Source organism: Culex quinquefasciatus, chromosome 2 (genome assembly GCF_015732765.1).
Source record: "Culex quinquefasciatus strain JHB chromosome 2, VPISU_Cqui_1.0_pri_paternal, whole genome shotgun sequence".
In the NCBI taxonomy this organism is placed as follows: domain Eukaryota; kingdom Metazoa; phylum Arthropoda; class Insecta; order Diptera; family Culicidae; genus Culex; species Culex quinquefasciatus.
The window spans coordinates 27,328,153-27,345,973 of record NC_051862.1 but is presented as its reverse complement, the minus strand read 5'-3'; the positions used below and the strand labels follow the sequence as shown (position 1 = coordinate 27,345,973).

The window sequence follows — 17,821 nt, the reverse complement described above, 5'->3', positions numbered from 1 at the left end:
TTTCCCACATTGTCGCGCCCCTTTCTTTTAGCCGTCTCGACTTTGACTTTGGTCAAAGGTTTACGATCCGTTTCCACAGGCCACCAGCTAGGTCATCATGAAAACCAAGCCAACGTGGAGGTAAGAAAATAGGACACTTGCAAGGAACCAGAGCTATACTGTCTTGATCAAGTATGATCTAACAGGACTACGGACGTAGTCAGTGACGCTCCTTCCAGGATGTTCCTCGCCTGAGCGTCAACTGAAGAGGTATCATCAGCATCATTCGCACTTGGCCTGCCATTTGTTTTCATTTTATAAAAATAAAAACAAAATACAACCTGCTCGAGTATTTCAAATAGTCATTATTTATCAAACTTAGATATTTGGGTTTTTTAGAATAGATTCCAAATTTAAGCTCGATCTGACCACGGGAACTCCTCCTTGTAACCCCTTGAATGTTGTTTGGGAAAATATGTGAAATGTAGTTGTACAGTCCCTATGAAATCTCGGATGCTGGAAACAACTTTTCTGAAGAGACCATATTTTATAAATTCTTGAACTCTCAAATTCCTTTATTCAGAGTTGTTACGGAGAAATCGAAAACAAATCCGCGCCATCCCAAAACCCAATCCGCGCAAAATCCGCGTCATTTTAAGAAAATAATTTTGCGACAAGCATACAAAAGAGTTTCACAATAAATTCAATTTTGTAATCTCAGAACACAGAATCTTGAAACGCTGAAAATGTATTTTTCTAGGATTAGGTAAACTAGAAGAAAAGCAAAACAAACATTTTCATTTTCAACATATAGAAATTCAGATCTAAAAACTGAATGAAATCTAAATAAAAATAAAAATAAAAATTGTAATAAATTCTCGATCTTGAGGTTTTAATTTAAGAAACAGATCATACTGATGATCTTACCAAAGCGTCACTAAGAAAAATCGAAGCGAATTTTGCTACATCTTCTTCTAAAAAATTTTCTAACCAAAAAAAAAACTCCAAAAACACTTCAAATTTTATCAGGTTTTCTCTAATCTAAGATGGTAACAAAAATGGCAGCATTCAAGAACCTAGGAATTTAAGAATTTAAGAATTTAAGAATTTAAGAATTTAAGAATTTAAGAATTTAAGAATTTAAGAATTTAAGAATTTAAGAATTTAAGAATTTAAGAATTTAAGAATTTAAGAATTTAAGAATTTAAGAATTTAAGAATTTAAGAATTTAAGAATTTAAGAATTTAAGAATTTAAGAATTTAAGAATTTAAGAATTTAAGAATTTAAGAATTTAAGAATTTAAGAATTTAAGAATTTAAGAATTTAAGAATTTAAGAATTTAGGAATTTAAGAATTTAAGAATTTAAGAATTTAAGAATTTATGAATTTAAGAATTTAAAAATAATATTTTTTTTTGTAATCTTGATTGTTTTTATTTGGTTTTTTATTTCTGAATATTGATATCTTTGATTTTTGTTTTCAGATTTTTTAAATTTTGATTTAAAAAATTCCGATCTTTTAATTTCTTTTTTAATATGATTTTATTTTTTTGGGTTTTTAAATACTATTTTTCCTAATTTCTGAATAATCCTGTTTTGAATGTTGGAGCTGTAATTTTGAATGTTTTGATTTTTTAATTTTTCTTCAAGAATGTTCAAATAAAAAATATATATTTCTACTGGTTGAATCCCATCTAAAATTCAAAGGCGGAGAAGCTTCTGTTACGTCCAATCAAGCTCATATTTGGGATAGAAGCACAGTACACCCACTGGAACATGCTCAATAATAATTTTTGTTACATCCAAATGTCTGTGTCTTCAAGAAAAGTTTGAAATATGATTAAGATTCACAAGATTAAAATTGAATGTATTCAGTATAAAAGAAAATGAATAAGGAAAAAAACATTACTCAAAACTTTAAAGAAATTAAATATCCAGAGTCAGTATGTTTCAAAATGAGTTGAGTGTAGTCCGTAACAACCCTGTTTATTCCATAAATTGTTGTTTTATTTCTTCAATTCTTGAATTTAATTCTTTAATTACATTTCACCGTAACTATTTTGCTTACATTTTAAATTACACAAAATTAGACTACTTTGGATCATTTCTAAATCATAGTTCAGTTTAATTTTGAGAAAATAAAATTTAAATAACGAATACTAAAGTGAAATTTTGGAAAATTTTCTAACCTCACTTTTTTTTTAGAATTTTAGAATAAGAATTTAAAAAATTAAGAAATCGACAATTCTTAAATATCAGAATTTCAATATTTTCAAAAATTTAGTATCTTTATGCTTTAGAGTTTTAGATTTTTTTTTTTAATTTTCAATTATTCGAATTTGTAAACATTTCATTTTTGAAATCATTCAATTTTTCTGACAAAATGTATGATTTTCTCTATGGTCCCTATATGCTAAGCAAACGACCAATTTTAGAACAAAGGATGGTGGGGCAACTGCCTCATTAGGGTGTAATATCAAAATCGATTTTCCAGCACAGCAATTTTTCAGTTCCTTTTGGGGTCCTAAACAACTCCCCAAAGTTTGGGCACGATTGGATTAGTCCTCACTTTGCGCAAAGCGATTCAATTTTCCATATAAATTTGTATGGGAAAAACCAATTTTTTTAATTTTGATATTTATAAAATCCACGTTTCAAGCTGTGCTAAAACCGGATTCATATTCAAATGCTCTGGAAGGTGCTCTACAACTATCCCGAAGAGAGTATGGTGCTAGCATGTCCCTAAGAGAAGATACAGCGTCCTCAAAACTCGTCTAAAACGTGATTTTCGAGCAAAAAACACATTTTAGACGAGTTTTTAACACGCTGTATCTTTTTTTAGGAGCAAGTTAGCACCATACTCTCTTCGGGAAAGTTGTAGAGCACCTTCTAGAGCATCTGAATATGAATCCGGTTTTAGTACAGCGTGAAACGTGGATTTTATAAATATCGAAATCCAAAAAAATTGTTTTTCCCATACAAATTTATATGGAAAATTGAATCGCTTTGCGCAAAGTGAGGACTAAACCAATCGTTCCCAAACTTTGGGGAGTTGTTTAGGACCCCAAAAGGAACTGAAAAATTGCTGTGCTCGCTAAATTTGGACAACTTTATTTTTTTCCATTTTTTTTTTTGTGGATTTAAGACTACTGCGACCATTTAGTTGATCTATTGTAGTGTACCCCTAATTACTGTCGCATATTTTCAGGGTGACAAGTCACCATTTAGGGTGACCGCCACTGACTGAGGATGCGATATACCCCAGTTTGGCATTGCTTCGAGAATGAAGTCAACAACCGAAGTGGGATTTTCTGAATAAATTTCTGAGGGAGTTAAAATCCCTTTATTGAAAAATTTAATTCTTTTTGCAATCAGTGCACCACACTCACACAGTAAGTGCCTTGAAGTTTCCACTTCACAGTCACAGAGCCTACAGATATCAGTTTGACTTCGCGTTAGCTTTTTCAAGTGATACCGTGATGGGCAATGTCCTGTAATTAATCCAATGTATATGTTTAGTGACCATTTATTCAGACCAAGTATTCGCGACGTTGTTTGCTAGGGGTGATAAACAACTTTGATTGCTTTGCAGAATGCGAGGCAATCCAATTCTGTTGTATCATGGAATTTTCCCATTTTGTAATTTCCATTTTCAGAACGCATTTCGACACTCCACAGAATGGCTCCGGACCAACAAAAAGGTCATCTGAGCCTTTCCTGGCAAGCAAATCGGCCTTTTCATTCCCTTCAACCCCGCAGTGGCCTGGAACCCAGTACAAGAATACTCGATTTTTATTACCCAGTTTTTCAGAAGAATTACACACTCCCAAACCAATCTAGATTGGCATTTGGAAGAATTCAAAGCATTCAAAGCAGCTTGACTATCAGAGAAAATACAGATTGTAGAATACCTATAGTTTCTCTTCAGACATGCTGATGCACATTCTAAAATAGCATAGATCTCGGCCAAAAATACAGTAGTCCAGCGTCCCATAGGAGCCGAAATACTTAGTCCTGGCCCAGTGATCCCCGCTCCTGTTTTATTACCCATTTTTGATCCATCCGTGTAGAATATGATTGCTCCCGGAGGTAGGCTTGGACCTCCTGATTCCCATACTTGGCGATCAGTTAAAATCACTTTGTATGTTATATCAAGGTTCAAGGTATATTCCATCCAGTCCTCGTTCATAAACACATGTGGATCTATGTTAAGTTCTTTTAAAATTCCTAGATGTTCCTTACAATTCTTGAATAAATTCTCATTTCTTCTTAGTCTAAGCGCACTCTTTCCAGCCTCCATTTGAACGTATTGGTACAACGGGAGGAGATGAAGAGCAGCATTTAGAGCATTTTTTTCCATACAACCATATTATACCCTACTGCCTCATATTGTTCCACCCTGTGTGCGCTAGTAATTTGTAATTTTCAGTTGAACGGAAACCCAAATCAAAACCAAATTATTTGATTTTTTAACCTAAACATATTGCAAACAAGCTACGCGCTTTTCATCGTGACCCTTTTCTTTAGCATTTTTTATATGGAGTTCTGCGTTCCTTCCGGGCTGACCAATATAAAAAATTAAATATTATCAATGTTGCAAAGTTTGGCCTGGAAGACATTCGAATACATAATCAAGGGTGAATTTTCAAAAAGAAATGAAATTTTGTAGTAATATTTTTAGGATCATCGAAATTCCCTGACCCAGCTTAAAATTCCCTGACTTTCCCTGACTTTTCCAGGTCAAATAAAATTCCCTGACAATTCCAGGTTTTCCCTGACTTTTCCAGAAATCGACACCATGGATAAGTCACGAAGATTGATAATCTGGCAACACTGCCATGAGATGCAGATCTATTTTCAACGCCGGGTTTGGATTCATCAGAAACTTTTTTTTAATGATTAGGAGGGTATTTGAAACCCATTTTTCGATGAATCACTTTTTTTTTGTTTAATAAAAAATTTACAAAAAAAGCTTAAACTTTAAAAGTTTATTCAAATAACGTTTTTTTGATAATTTTTGTTGTGTTGTGTTTGAAACGTATTTAAGCTTTTTAGTTTTTTCTTGATTAATTTATATTTATTATTTTGTTATTTTAATCACATTTTAGTTTTTAAGTTTTGTTTTAAAGTTTTCGACTTTGATTTAGATTTAGAATCTAGTTATATTGTTTCCAAGTAAAATTTAAGTTTATTTATTCTTATCATAGTTTCATGAATTCAATTTAGCTTAATTTTTTTATTGTTGATAAAGCTTGTTTTTTTTTCAATTAAATGTTTGTTATGATTTGTAAAAATGCTTGTTTTATTTTAATTAATTAATTCAAACAATGTTTATTTTATGCATATTTTTTATTAGATGTTACAATGTTACGTCCGCTATCCATTTCAAATTTTCACTCTACCATAGCCGCGAGCCTCAACCGTCCATTCCAAAAATGGAAAGAAGCCTTACATTTCAGTTTATATTTATACCAAAACCAGATAAATCTATTTAGTTGGAAATCGAACAGGAATAAATGAGGAAAATGTGGGAAAACCAAAAATAGGATAAAAACAACAGAAATATATCCAATATATACAACAAAATAGTCAAAGAGATAGACAAAGAGAGAAAGAGAGAGCAATGGGAAACAAACAGAAGCCAAACCAAACAAACAAACTAAAAGACCGTGAACAAAATGACATTACCTGCAATATCGCCGGCCCCAGCACCGGCACCAGAAAGCCCTGGTAGAGGAAATCCAACAGCTGCTGCCGAATCGCCGTGTGGGCCACCTGGACGACGGCGTTGCAAAACTCGAGCGAGTTCATGAACAGCGTCAGCTCGGGCATTTCCGTCACGTCATCCGTGGTGATCCGATACCAGTCGACGCTTTTGATGTCGATCTGATTTGGCAACCGCGAGTAGAGACCTCCGAGGCCGGTAACGAGAACCGGACAGATTGACGAGTAGGTCGCGATGTACTTTCCGACGTTGGAGTTCTTCTGGGAGAGGGCCATGCAGAGGAGGAGCGCGTCTCGGGCTTGGTGGCCGAGGGAACCTTCTCGGTGGACGTACGGGATGAGCAGGGAGAAGATTATGAAGCTGAGGAGAGGGAAGTAGTGAATTAGAAGATTTCTTGGACATTGGGGATTCGTTAGACTTACTTGGTGTGGCCTCCGTTGCCGTTCTGTTGGGCGTTCGAGAAGAAGAACAGGTCCAACAGGTGGACGTTCTGCATCAGCGCGACGCAGAGTTGGTTCAGCAGGATCACCAGCCGCTTCTCGACGTCCGGCGGGTATATTTCGTTCTGGCTCGAGTCCAGGATCTTCAGCAGGGGTCGCAGGAAGGGCTCGTGCACCAGCAGTTGGTGCCGGCTGTGGCTGACCAGCTGTTCGTACAGCTTGAGCTGTTCAAGCCGGACGGCGTTGCCATATCTGGAAAAAGGTCATTCATGTCATAGTTTCTTACTTTGAATAGTTCAAAATCCATCAGTCATCGTACCTTCCCGTTTTCACACCCCACTCGTACAGCTTATCGAGCAGATTTTCGCTGAGCAGGTGTTCCAAACAGGGCGCGGGTGGAGCGGGCGCCCCCGGCAAACTCAGCTTGTTGCAGTGATGCAACTCCACCAGCAGCAGGGTCACCATGTGATCGAGGTGTGTGACCACGCCGAGCACGTCATCGTGGGATTGGCCACGGTTATTCTGAAAACAGAGAAGAAAAACAAACGCAAATTAGGACTTTTGCAAAAAATAGAAACTGCTCAAACAATCATTGGACCTCACCAACCAGCAGTAGCCAGTGCTGGAGAGAGTAAATTTCGCCATTATTATCTCCGGGGTGGTGGTGATGCGAAATTACTAATTTAAACGCGCGCGCAAAACTAAACGCATATCGTTTATAGACCTGAACGGATAGACACAAATTGGACGACCGCCGAGTCCAAACCAAAGACCGGCGTGCGGCCCAGTCTCTCTGTCAGTTGGTCAGACACGGTCCGGTGAATTGCATCCACCACACACACGCGAGCTGTTTCTGACCTACACACCACCAGCAAGAAGTGGCCGGCCGGTTGAGGAGGTTTTTAAGGAGTTGGTAATAGGTATCATTCACCTCAGGTGGTAAGCAAAAAAAAAAGGCAGCATCTCTATGGCGAGAGATAAGATCGGTATCGCGCGCACATTGGGCTAATGACCTGATCAGGGGTTCCTCTTTTTTGGAACTTTTCAATGTTAGCACTAAATAACAGCTTCTTTAAACAGTTACAGAGTAACAAAATGCAAAATTATTAATAACACAACTCGATATTTTTGTAGTTGATGCCAGTCGCTTTTTGACGTTCCGAGAAAAAACGCGTTTAATGTTTGACCTTGAACAAACAAAAACGAGAGCACGCAATGTAAACAATAACAAACACGTTTTGTTTCGCTGACCATTAAGTGCATTGTCCCGAAGTTTGGTTGAAGTTGGTTGCTGGAGTCCCGGTAGTCGAACTTGTACGTATGTCAAACGCGTTCTGACCTGAAATCCCTTTGGCCAATTGTCGCACTGTCAATTTTCAGGCAGTGTCAAGATAGCACGACAAGTTTGAAACTTCTTTCATATGAAGAGCCACAACAATGCACGGAGTTTTTTTTCGGTTTTTATTGAATATCAAAAATCAAACCATCCACATTAACGACCCCCGGGTCTTTTGTGGTCTCTATTGCAAGTTTTCTGCTCGAACCTAGGATTCCGAAGGCTTGAACGGGGAGAGCTCCCAAACCTCTTTCTACTCCAAGGAACCTTCCACCCCAGTGTTTGAACTGACGACCTTTGGATTGCGAGTCCAATCGCCGCCAGCGATACCACCGGAGTAGGCTTGGTTTAGTGTGTTGTTTGTACTTTATGGCATGGAGACAACTCCTACACCTGGAATGACTTAACGGCCTAACAACCAAGGCCGGGACCGACATATTACTTCCTCATCCGATGGAAGGTTGCAGCAGATGGAAATCGAACCCAGAATCATCCGCTTACAAAGCGGACAGCGTAACCATTCGGCCACGCACTGCCTATTGAATATATCAGGCTTGAAATCGAATTTTGGGGATCTGTGAAGGTCGAAAGGTGATGCATTGTGAGCTATACAAAACGGCGTTCTTAACTCGATTTGCCCCAAAATACTCGTGCGACAAGTTAGCACGATAGCGACGAAATGCTTTTATTCGGCTCATTTTGTCTTTAAATGAGCAATTCTCTACGGAATCGGTTTTTTTTCTTTTATTTTAATTTTTGTATTTTTTAATCCGGCTGAAACTTTTTTGGTGCCTTCGGTATGCCCAAAGAAGCCATTTTGCATCATTAGTTCGTTCATATGATTTTCCATACAAATTTGGCAGCTGTCCATACAAAAAATTATATGTGATAATTCAAAAATCTGTATCGAAGGAATTTTTTTTATCGATTTGGTGTCTTCGACAAAGTTGTAGGTGTGGATATGGTTTGAAAAAATGATACACGGTAAAAAAAATCCTGATTTTTTATTTCACTTTTTGTCACTTAAACTTGATTTGCAAAAAAACACTTTTTTTAATTTTTTTTTATTTTCTGTTATGTTTTAACCTTCCCTTGGTATTAAAAAAAAATCACACATAAGGTATTGGGGTCCTTTTCGACCCCAAACTTAAAAAAATGGTCAAAAATCCAGTTTTTGACCGATTCCGGTTCTTTTGGTCACAAATGAAAGCTTAGAACGTCCCCTTTCCGAAACCGACCTGGAAACCCGGATTTGGTCACTGTGGCCACCGGGAATCGGCTACAACCGAGAAATGACTTTTTTGAGACCCCAACTTTGACGACCTGTATCTCCGGCAAATGTCAACCAATCAAGATGCTCTGGGTTGCATTGGACAGGTATTTACCTGTACTTTGACCACAAATATTAATATCAGGGCGAGGTGACCTACCGGTTCCGGAAATCCGGAACATCCGAAAAGTTCATGTTTTACTGTTTTTCACATATATGTGATACCAATACTCTCATGATAGTTGAAATTGATCCATAAAACTTACTAAAAACACAATACACGATTGCCAGAACCACTCTGGAGTGTTAGTGGCCACTTCCGGGTAACCTGGAACCGGTTCCCGGTACCCGATGAACGGCCAACTTGACTTTTTGGTGAAAACCCATCATGTTGCATATCAAACTTCATGAAATTGAAAGATATGTCCATTTTTGGTAATACCGTTGTTCCCTGATCCATTCTGGCCATTCTGGAACTGGTTCCCGGTGGCCCCTTGGGACATTCCCGGAATATGAGAGAAACCCTATCATCCGACATATCAAACTTCATGAAATTGAAAGATATGTCAATCTACGGTCATGCCGTTGCTCGCTGATCCATTCTGGCCAATCTGGAACCGGTTCCCGGTGGCCCCTTGGGGACACTTCCGGAATATGAGAGAAACCCTATCATCCGACATATCAAACTTCATGAAATTGAAAGATATGTCAATCTACGGTCATGCCGTTGTTCCCTGATCCATTCTGACCATTCTGGAACTGGTTCCCGGTGGCCCCTTGGGGACACTTCCGGAATATGAGATAAACCCTATCATCCGACATATCAAACATAATGAAATTGTTAGATATGTCAGGTTACGGTCATGCCGTTGTTCGCTAATCCATTTTGGAAATGGTTCCCGGTGGCCCCTTGGGGACAATCCCGGAATATGAGAGAAATCCTATTATCCGACATATCAAACTTTATGTAATTGATCGATATGTCAAGTTACGGTCATGCCGTTGTTCGCTGACCCATTCTGGCCATTCTGGAACTGGTTACCGGTAGCCCCTTGGGGACACTCTCGGAATATGAGAGAAACCCCATCATCCGACATATCAAACTCCATGAAATTGAAAAATGTGTCAATAAACGGTCATGCCAGTTTTCGCTTATGCATTCTGGCAATTCTGGAACAGGTTCCCAGTGGCCCCTTGGTGACACTTCCGGAAATGAGAGAAACCCTACTATCCGACGAATCAAACTTCATGAAATTATGGATATGTCAACCAAAGGTCAGCGAACAATTGCATGACTGTAGGTTGACGTAGTTTTCAATTTCATGAAGTTTGATATGTCTGATGGTAGGGTTACTTTCATATTCCAGAAGTGTCCCCAAGGCCACTGGTAACCGGTTCCAAATTGGCCAGGATGGGTCAGCTAACAATAGCATAACCGTAGATTGACATATCTTTCAATTTCATGAAGCTTGATATGTCGGATGATAGGTTTCTCTCATATTCCGGGAATGTCCCCAAGGGGCCACCGAGAACCAGTTCTAGAATTGCCAGAATGGATAAGCGATCAATGGCATGACCGTAGATTGACATATCTTTTATTTTCATGAAGTTTGATATGTCGGATGATAGGGTTTGTCTCATATTCTGAAGTGTCCCCAAGGGGCCACCGGTAACCGGTTCCATGATGGCCGAATGGGCGGTGATCATCGGCATGACCGTAGATTGACATACCTTTCAATTTTATGAAGTTTGATATGTCGGATGATAGGGTTTCTCTCATATTCCGGGAATGTCCCCAAGGGGCCACCGGGAACCAGTTCCAGAATGGCCAGAATGGATCAGGGAACAACGGCATGACCGTAGATTGACATATCTTTCAATTTCATGAAGTTTGATATGTCGGATGATAGGGTTTCTCTCATATTCCGGGAATGTCCCCAAGGGGCCACCGGGAACCAGTTCCAGAATGGCCAGAATGGATCAGGGAACAACGGCATGACCGTAGATTGACATACCTTTCAATTCCATGAAGTTTGATATGTCGGATGATAGGGTTTCTCTCATATTCCAGAAGTGTCCCCAAGGGGTCACCGGTAACCGGTTCCAGATTGGCCAGGATGGCTCAGAGAACAACGGTATTACCAAAGATGGACATATCTTTCAATTTCATGGAGTTTGATGTGCAACATGATGGGTTTTCACCAAAAAAGTCAAGTTGGCCGTTCATCGGGTACCCGGGAACCGGTTCCAGGTTACCCGGAAGTGGCCACCAACACTCCAGAATGGTTCTGGCAATCGTGTTTTGTGTTTTTAGTAAGTTTTATGGATCAATTTCAACTATCATGAGAGTATTGGTATCACATATATGTGAAAAACAGTAAAACATGAACTTTTCGGATGTTCCGGATTTCCGGAACCGGTAGGTCACCTGGCCCTGATATTAATATTTGTGGTCAAAGTACAGGTCAATACCTGTCCAATGCAACCCAGAGCATCCTGATTGGTTGACATTTGCCGGAGATACAGGTCGTCAAAGTTGGGGTCTCAAAAAAGGCAATTTTTCGGTTGTAGCCGATTCCCGGTGGCCACAGTGACCAAATCCGGGTTTCCAGGTCGGTTTCGGAAAGGGGACGTTCTAAGCTTTCATTTGTGACCAAAAGAACCGGAATCGGTCAAAAACTGGATTTTTGACATTTTTTTAAAGTTTGGGGTCGAAAAGGACCCCAATACCTTTAAAGTAACTTTTTTTATGGACGCTCCCCTAGGGGTCGTTCAAGGTTTGTTTGTTTTGTGAAATGTGTATTTTTACTATAAATTTAATGTCAGAAAATTCCAAGGCTTTAGCATGTATATAGCAAAAGTTATGGCAAATTTAATTTTCAAAAAGGCCGAAAAAGACCCCAATACCGTAGGAAGGTTAAAGGACATTAGATACAAACTTTTCAAAAATTTCCAGAATGGACAAAAAATCTTTGACTGAGTTATGATTTATTTGAACCAATAATGATTTTTTCAAAAAATCGAAACATTGGTCGCAAAAATTTTTCAACTTTATTTTTCGATGTAAAATGGAATTTGCAATCAAAAAGTACTTTAGTGAAATTTTGATAAAGTGCACCGTTTTCAAGCTATGTGTAACCATTTTTAGGTAACTTTTTTTTAAATAGTCGGAGCCATTTCAACTTTGTTGAAAATAATCGCAGTTATTTTTTTTAATGTGTGCGCATTTTTGCCCACTATTGAAAAACATATTTTTGAAAAGCTGAGAAAATTCTCTATATTTTGCTTTTTTGAACTTTGTTGATACGACCCTTAGTTGCTGAGATATTGCCATGCGAAGGTTTAAAAACAGTAAAAATGATGTTTTCTAAGTCTCACTCAAACAGCCCACCAATTTTTAAAGTCGATATCTCAGCAAACAATAAAAGTTGGATTTTGGAGGGTTGAAAATTTGGTGGGAAGAGTAGATATTTTCTTTTTTTTAAATTGTACCAGTTCCTGATTTAAAATTACGCATTTTTTACACTCACAATCTGTCACCAAACCCACATTTGAAGCTACATAGTCACAGTAAAAAAAAAGGAATTTAGGAAGGTTGAAAATTGAACAGAACTAAATTGAATATTAACTTTATAGCAAAATATTGGTAATATTGTAGCATCAAACTTTGTGGAAAAAATATCAATTTTACATCATGTATGTTTCGCATTTTTACACATTATTTAAGGTAAATTTTCTTGAAAAGTGTAATTATATAGCGAAGTTAAAAGGAACAACTCGTCTCTTTGTGTTCACAACTATTTAATGCCTATCATATTTCGTTTAAGTTAAATTGGTCAGGGCATAGCCAAACACTGCATAAATTGGTAGGTTAAATATTACCACTGTTATTATGTAATATTACCTCAACTGTAATGGAAAAAATAAATAAATTACAAATAAGAGCTAAAAATAAACAAAAATGTGTATTTCACAATATTTACCCATTCTCAGATGAAATGTTATCTAACAATATGTGTAGTATTACACACTTTGGTTTATTTTTACATACACAGCAAAAAAAATTTAATCCAGCTGCGTGTAAAAGGCCTGGGTGTAAATTTTTTTTTGCGTTGTTTTATGAAATTTTATGTAATATTCCACCCTGAAATATATAGCCCATCTGTATGGGAAACCGAAATGTCAAGCTGATATATGCGTTTATCCTTTCCATTCTTCATCGGTCTGATGGCCGAGCGGGCTAAGGCGCCAGTCCGTATACTGTTGGTGCTGGGTTTGAATCACTTCGGTTGCAACTTTTTTTTGTGTTTACAAAAATTGTATATGCAGTGTGTAATATTAAGTGTATTTTTTGACGAAGGTGATGTGCATGCTTTTGTGCATGCGATTTTACCATCGGATTGTTTGGATACCAAAGCAACAGCGCTCGGATCGGGCTCAAAATTGAATTGGGGGTTGTTTAGCCGAAATAATTAAACCAGTTTTTTTTTTGAAAATTAATGACAGTAGTTTAATGATACTTTTCTTTCTCCAACATTTTGAAAACTGGGCTTGTACATTTTTTATATTTTTATTTATGTGCCCTCCTCTTGACCTCGACAATTTTTCAAGTATTTTATTTGTTTAAGGGGCTACATCCATGTAGAAAATTACAAACCTTAAAAGATGATTTTCAATCACTCCTGAAAGTTTCATGAAGATATTTCATGATTAAAGAAAGTTACAGACGATTTAGGCTGAAAATTTTGCTATGCGCAAAGCGAACTGTCAAACTTTGCGAGCGTTTTTCTCTGAACACCGGGTTGATTTACGGGTGCCATGAAACTTTGGGTGAAGACTTGCAAGACATATTCCGTGTGCATGACGAAGTCCGATTTTGAAATTTTTTATTTTTTTTTTTAAATACAAAAATCAAAAACTTTCGATTTTTTTATAAGAAAAACATGAAAATATTATTATCTTTTTTTAAAATAAACTTTTTGAAAATAGGCCTTCGTCATGCACACTGGACCGGTTTAACGAATCTTCACCAACATTTTGAGCCGATTTGGTCAAGGCATTGTTAAGATATCGTGGCACCCGTTTTTTGAAAATATGTACTAACTTGAAACAGCTGTATCTCACCAATGTTACAACCAAATGTCTTCAAGTTTATTTTGTTAATAGTTGAAAATGTATATTTTGATGTCCTGAAAACAGATTTAAAAAAAGTTTGAGTTTGTGCTCAAACCAACCTCTGACATTTTTGCCGATTAACATGTATGTAACCCCTTAACGTATTCCTTCGACTTTGGCAAGAGTCAAAGGACAAGTTTTTAAAAATAAAATACAGTAACGAAAAAGAAAAAAAATATCAAACACGTTTGAACAAAAAGTGTACAAACAAAGAATATTAAAAGTGAACATTAAAAAGCAAATATACTGAAAAATAAAACATTTTCCAAAATTTCTTTGCATGCAATAAACAAAACAAATGCAGTTTGACAACCCCTGATAGAAGAGATAAAGAGATAATGCCGCCAACTGAATCGGGTAATAAATATTTGCACACGAAACCGTACAGTCATTGCTTCCACTCTCTCTCTCTCTCTCTCTTAGTCCTCTCAGTTTGGGAGCGCAAAATGATAATAGCCAACGAGCTGTATCACCAATTTGCAGTGTGGTGGGTGGCTTAGCACAATCCACTTGGCATTATGGCAGAACAATGGAAAACTGTTTTCATTCACTTTGCGAGAGAAATTCAATAAACCGCAAATGCGGTGCTAATCTGACAGCTGCGGGGGCTTAATTTTAATTATTTTTCGCCACTCTCTCTCTCTCTGTCTGTCTGACAGGTCGAAAGTAGGGTACAATCATGCACAATGGGGAACTGTGGTGCAACAACAAAAAAATGGCAAGAGCAGAAAGTTAAACCGCGGCAATCCACCACGCGGAGGTATCGCTAATTTGAATAAGATTGCCACCACAATGCAACGAATGTGAAACAAATCGCACTTTCTATAGTTTGTTTGTGGATGAGAGTGCATCATTTGCATTGTGATGCTTAAGTTGTAATTTTATGCAGATTAATCTTCTATTGAACTGAGTTAAAAAATAACCCAATTTTATTTTCAAACAAAAGCCAACATTTAAATGCTGGTAACAGTTTCGTGACCAAAAATAATAATAAATAAAGCTCGCATAGTACACACAAATATAAGCTAATTGGGCAAAATTTGCCACTTTTAACGGTACACTTTTACCGACGTCATTTTAGGCCCATTCGGCAAAGCCTTTTAGGGAAATTAATCACCCATTTCCATACGAAAAAAGCAGCACACTTCCAAGTGGCTCGCTCGAAGGTGCAATGCAGCGGCGCGTGAGATTGTATTTTATGCACATTGGCACGTCATGATTCATAACCACAGCAACGACAACGACGCCGATCATATGACGGAGGAAAAGTAGGACTGCTGCTGGCTGAGTCACACCACAACACAACATGAGAGAATGCGCTGTGGAGTTGTGGGCTACACAGCAAAAAAAGTAGTAAAACGCCTGCATGTAAAAATGGGTTGTGTAGTTATTTTTGTGTGATATTACACAATTTAGTAGTACTCCGCTTCACAATTTTTTCTAACACCATTTACACCTAAAATGTGTAAAATTATACACATTTTTCGTTTATATTGCATTTGCGTGTTGTTTGCTATCCAGCTGTCAAAATATCCAAACTAAACTCAACTCGCGTGAATCAAAACAGTTCGGAAAATCAGCAAGAGTGAATATTTTGATTCGTTTGAGGATTAAAACCATCTTCAAGGCTGAAAATCATGAAAATATACAAAGGTAAGTGTTTACCTACTTCCGTTATAAAAGAATGACATAAAAACACTATTCCCAGGATTTTTTTTAGGTTTGAAATTTCCCGGAAGCGACGGTCCAAAACCGATCCTACTGCAAGTGTCCGGCCAACCAGCTGGCGCCACAATTCACTGTTTAAGAAGCCGGTTCGGTGTTGCGACCAGCAGCAGTTGCCACGATTGGCATCGTTTGCCACTGCACCAGGAACCCTCTGGACGATATCTGGTTCTCGAAAACTTCCGGAATCAACGCTGCCACTGAAGCTGCAAAACCATAGAAGCCGAAAATTGTCCCGAACGGGCTCGTGTCAAGGTAGACGGAGAATACGCAGCCAGTCAAGTTTCCGTCGCTGACCTCCGCCGGCTCCGGAGGTAACTCGAAGAGGGTGGCACTGGCGCTGGTGAGTGAAGTTGTAATTGCTTGTTCAATTTGAACACCGGCAGACAGGAGCAGGACAGCGTGTTTCCCCGTGTTTCCCACCGATACTTGCTCGTTCATGACTTCACCGTCAAAAATATCGCTGATTCGCGCCGGAATCTGTTCGAACAGTGTTTTGCTCTGGGCGCGATTCTTGAACCGAGCTGGCTGGATTTGCCCCCGCTGACGTTGCCATTGCGTGATGCTTCGAACGTTATGGTGCTCCCCTCTCGCCGGGTAGTGACGAAACCCCGAAAGGCCTGAATCCGCTTCAGAAATCGGTCAACGAGACATACATCTCTAACCCACACGAACGTCGTGCGAATGCTCTGCATTTCGTACAACTTTTTATACGAAGTCCCATTCTTCAACCCTTTAGGAGGAACCACACCCGGGTCGTTTGCGATCATCGTCATCTCGGCCACACATGGAAGGTTGGCCGCGAAAAGGATACGCACCTCGTCAACACCTGGGCCGTTCGCGATCATCCGCACATCGACCACAGAACAACCGATTCGGAAAGAATGTTGTCCACTCACTAGCCGTATAACACCAGTTCTGGCTTAAAGTTAGTCAATTTTTCAATTAAATTATTTTTTTCAACAACACGTTTGGTTTCGTACAAAATTATACATTTTTTTTTTATTTTCTCCTAACAGATCAGGTGCAATCTTCAAGAATCAACGCCGGGCATTCGAGCTAGTTGCGGTAATCATGACGAGATTCCTGGGGCGTGGAACAACGCGTGCCGATTCTGAACGAGAGGTGGCCATGAAGAGGAATCGCACCTTTTCCACACCCAAGCCGGTTGCGGTCATCCACACCTCGGCCGCAGAACATCGATTCGACAGTGAAGTTGGCCTCGAAAAGGAAACGCATCGTTTCCACTCTCCGGCCGGTGAAGGTCATCCGCACCTCGGCCGCAGACCAATTGATTCGAGGGGTAAGTTGACCTCGAGGAGGAAACGCACTTCGTAGTATCCGGACCGGTCACGATCATCCGCAGCTGGACATCTAAATATCCTTTACATTTTCCTTTACAGATCTTGTGCGATCATCACGAGACAAAGCCGGGTGTTCGAACTTGCAACGGAGTTCAAATCTGAACATTCCATGGCCGCGGTAAAACCGATTCCGAAAGAATTTGGCCGCGAAGAGGAAACGCATCAAGTCCACACTCGGGCCGTTCCCATTCGCAGTTCGGCCACGGGAGGAAGGTTGGCCGTGAATAGGAACAGGAACAGAATAGCAGTTCTGCCTTCAAGTTAGTCACTTTTTCAATAAAAATAAACTTTTCCAACAACACTAACGGCATGTGCAATTTTAATTATTTTTTATTTTCTTCCACAGATCTGGGGCGAAGTTCCCGGATTAACGTCGTGTCCAAGTTGGCTGCGGTATTTAGGCCGAAACGATCGATCGATGGGAAGATTGGCCGCAAGGAGAAACCACACCCGGGTCGTTTGCGATCATGCGCATTTCGGCCACGGAAGAAATGTTGTTCGCGAAGAGGATGCCACCTCGTCCACACCCGGGCAGTTCGCGATCATCTCGTTCACACCCGAGCATCCACCGGATGCTGCTCGACGATTGTCTCGACGGCCTTATCGAAGAAATCTCGAAAATTTTCTGCGCAATAAACAAAAATTTGAGAAAAATCGTTCTGTTTACGTTTAAATTGACATTTCTAATTTGAAGGAACCAACTCGATATCTACCCCTGGGGTAAAAATGGGTTTTGTGTAAAATTACACGTTTTTAAGAGTACATTCATAGATGTAATTTTAAGTGATTTTTTTCACAAAGGTGATG

At 38.9% G+C, this 17,821-nt stretch overlaps 1 protein-coding gene and 1 long non-coding RNA gene across 10 annotated transcripts in view; one reads left to right on the top strand and one right to left on the bottom strand.

Annotated features, from left to right (window-relative positions):
* LOC6048574 (UPF0518 protein CPIJ015043) overlaps window positions 1-17,821 on the bottom strand; it is a 66,631-nt gene that overhangs the window by 23,606 nt on the left and 25,204 nt on the right. For all 8 annotated transcript variants that reach the window (XM_038251458.1, XM_038251465.1, XM_038251464.1 and 5 more), the window contains 3 exons: window positions 6,464-6,666; window positions 6,127-6,396; window positions 5,668-6,064 (listed from right to left, as the gene is read on the bottom strand). In XM_038251458.1, the coding sequence (XP_038107386.1) occupies window positions 5,668-6,064; window positions 6,127-6,396; window positions 6,464-6,666 (870 nt within the window). The remainder of the gene's footprint in view (window positions 1-5,667; window positions 6,065-6,126; window positions 6,397-6,463; window positions 6,667-17,821) is intronic.
* Window positions 15,267-16,712, top strand: LOC119766594. Of its 2 annotated transcripts, none has more exons than XR_005276998.1 (3): window positions 15,267-15,578; window positions 15,646-16,578; window positions 16,670-16,712. It is a non-coding gene; the product is annotated as an uncharacterized LOC119766594 (long non-coding RNA). The 2 variants fall into 2 exon arrangements; XR_005276999.1 differs by having other exon boundaries at window positions 15,634-16,578.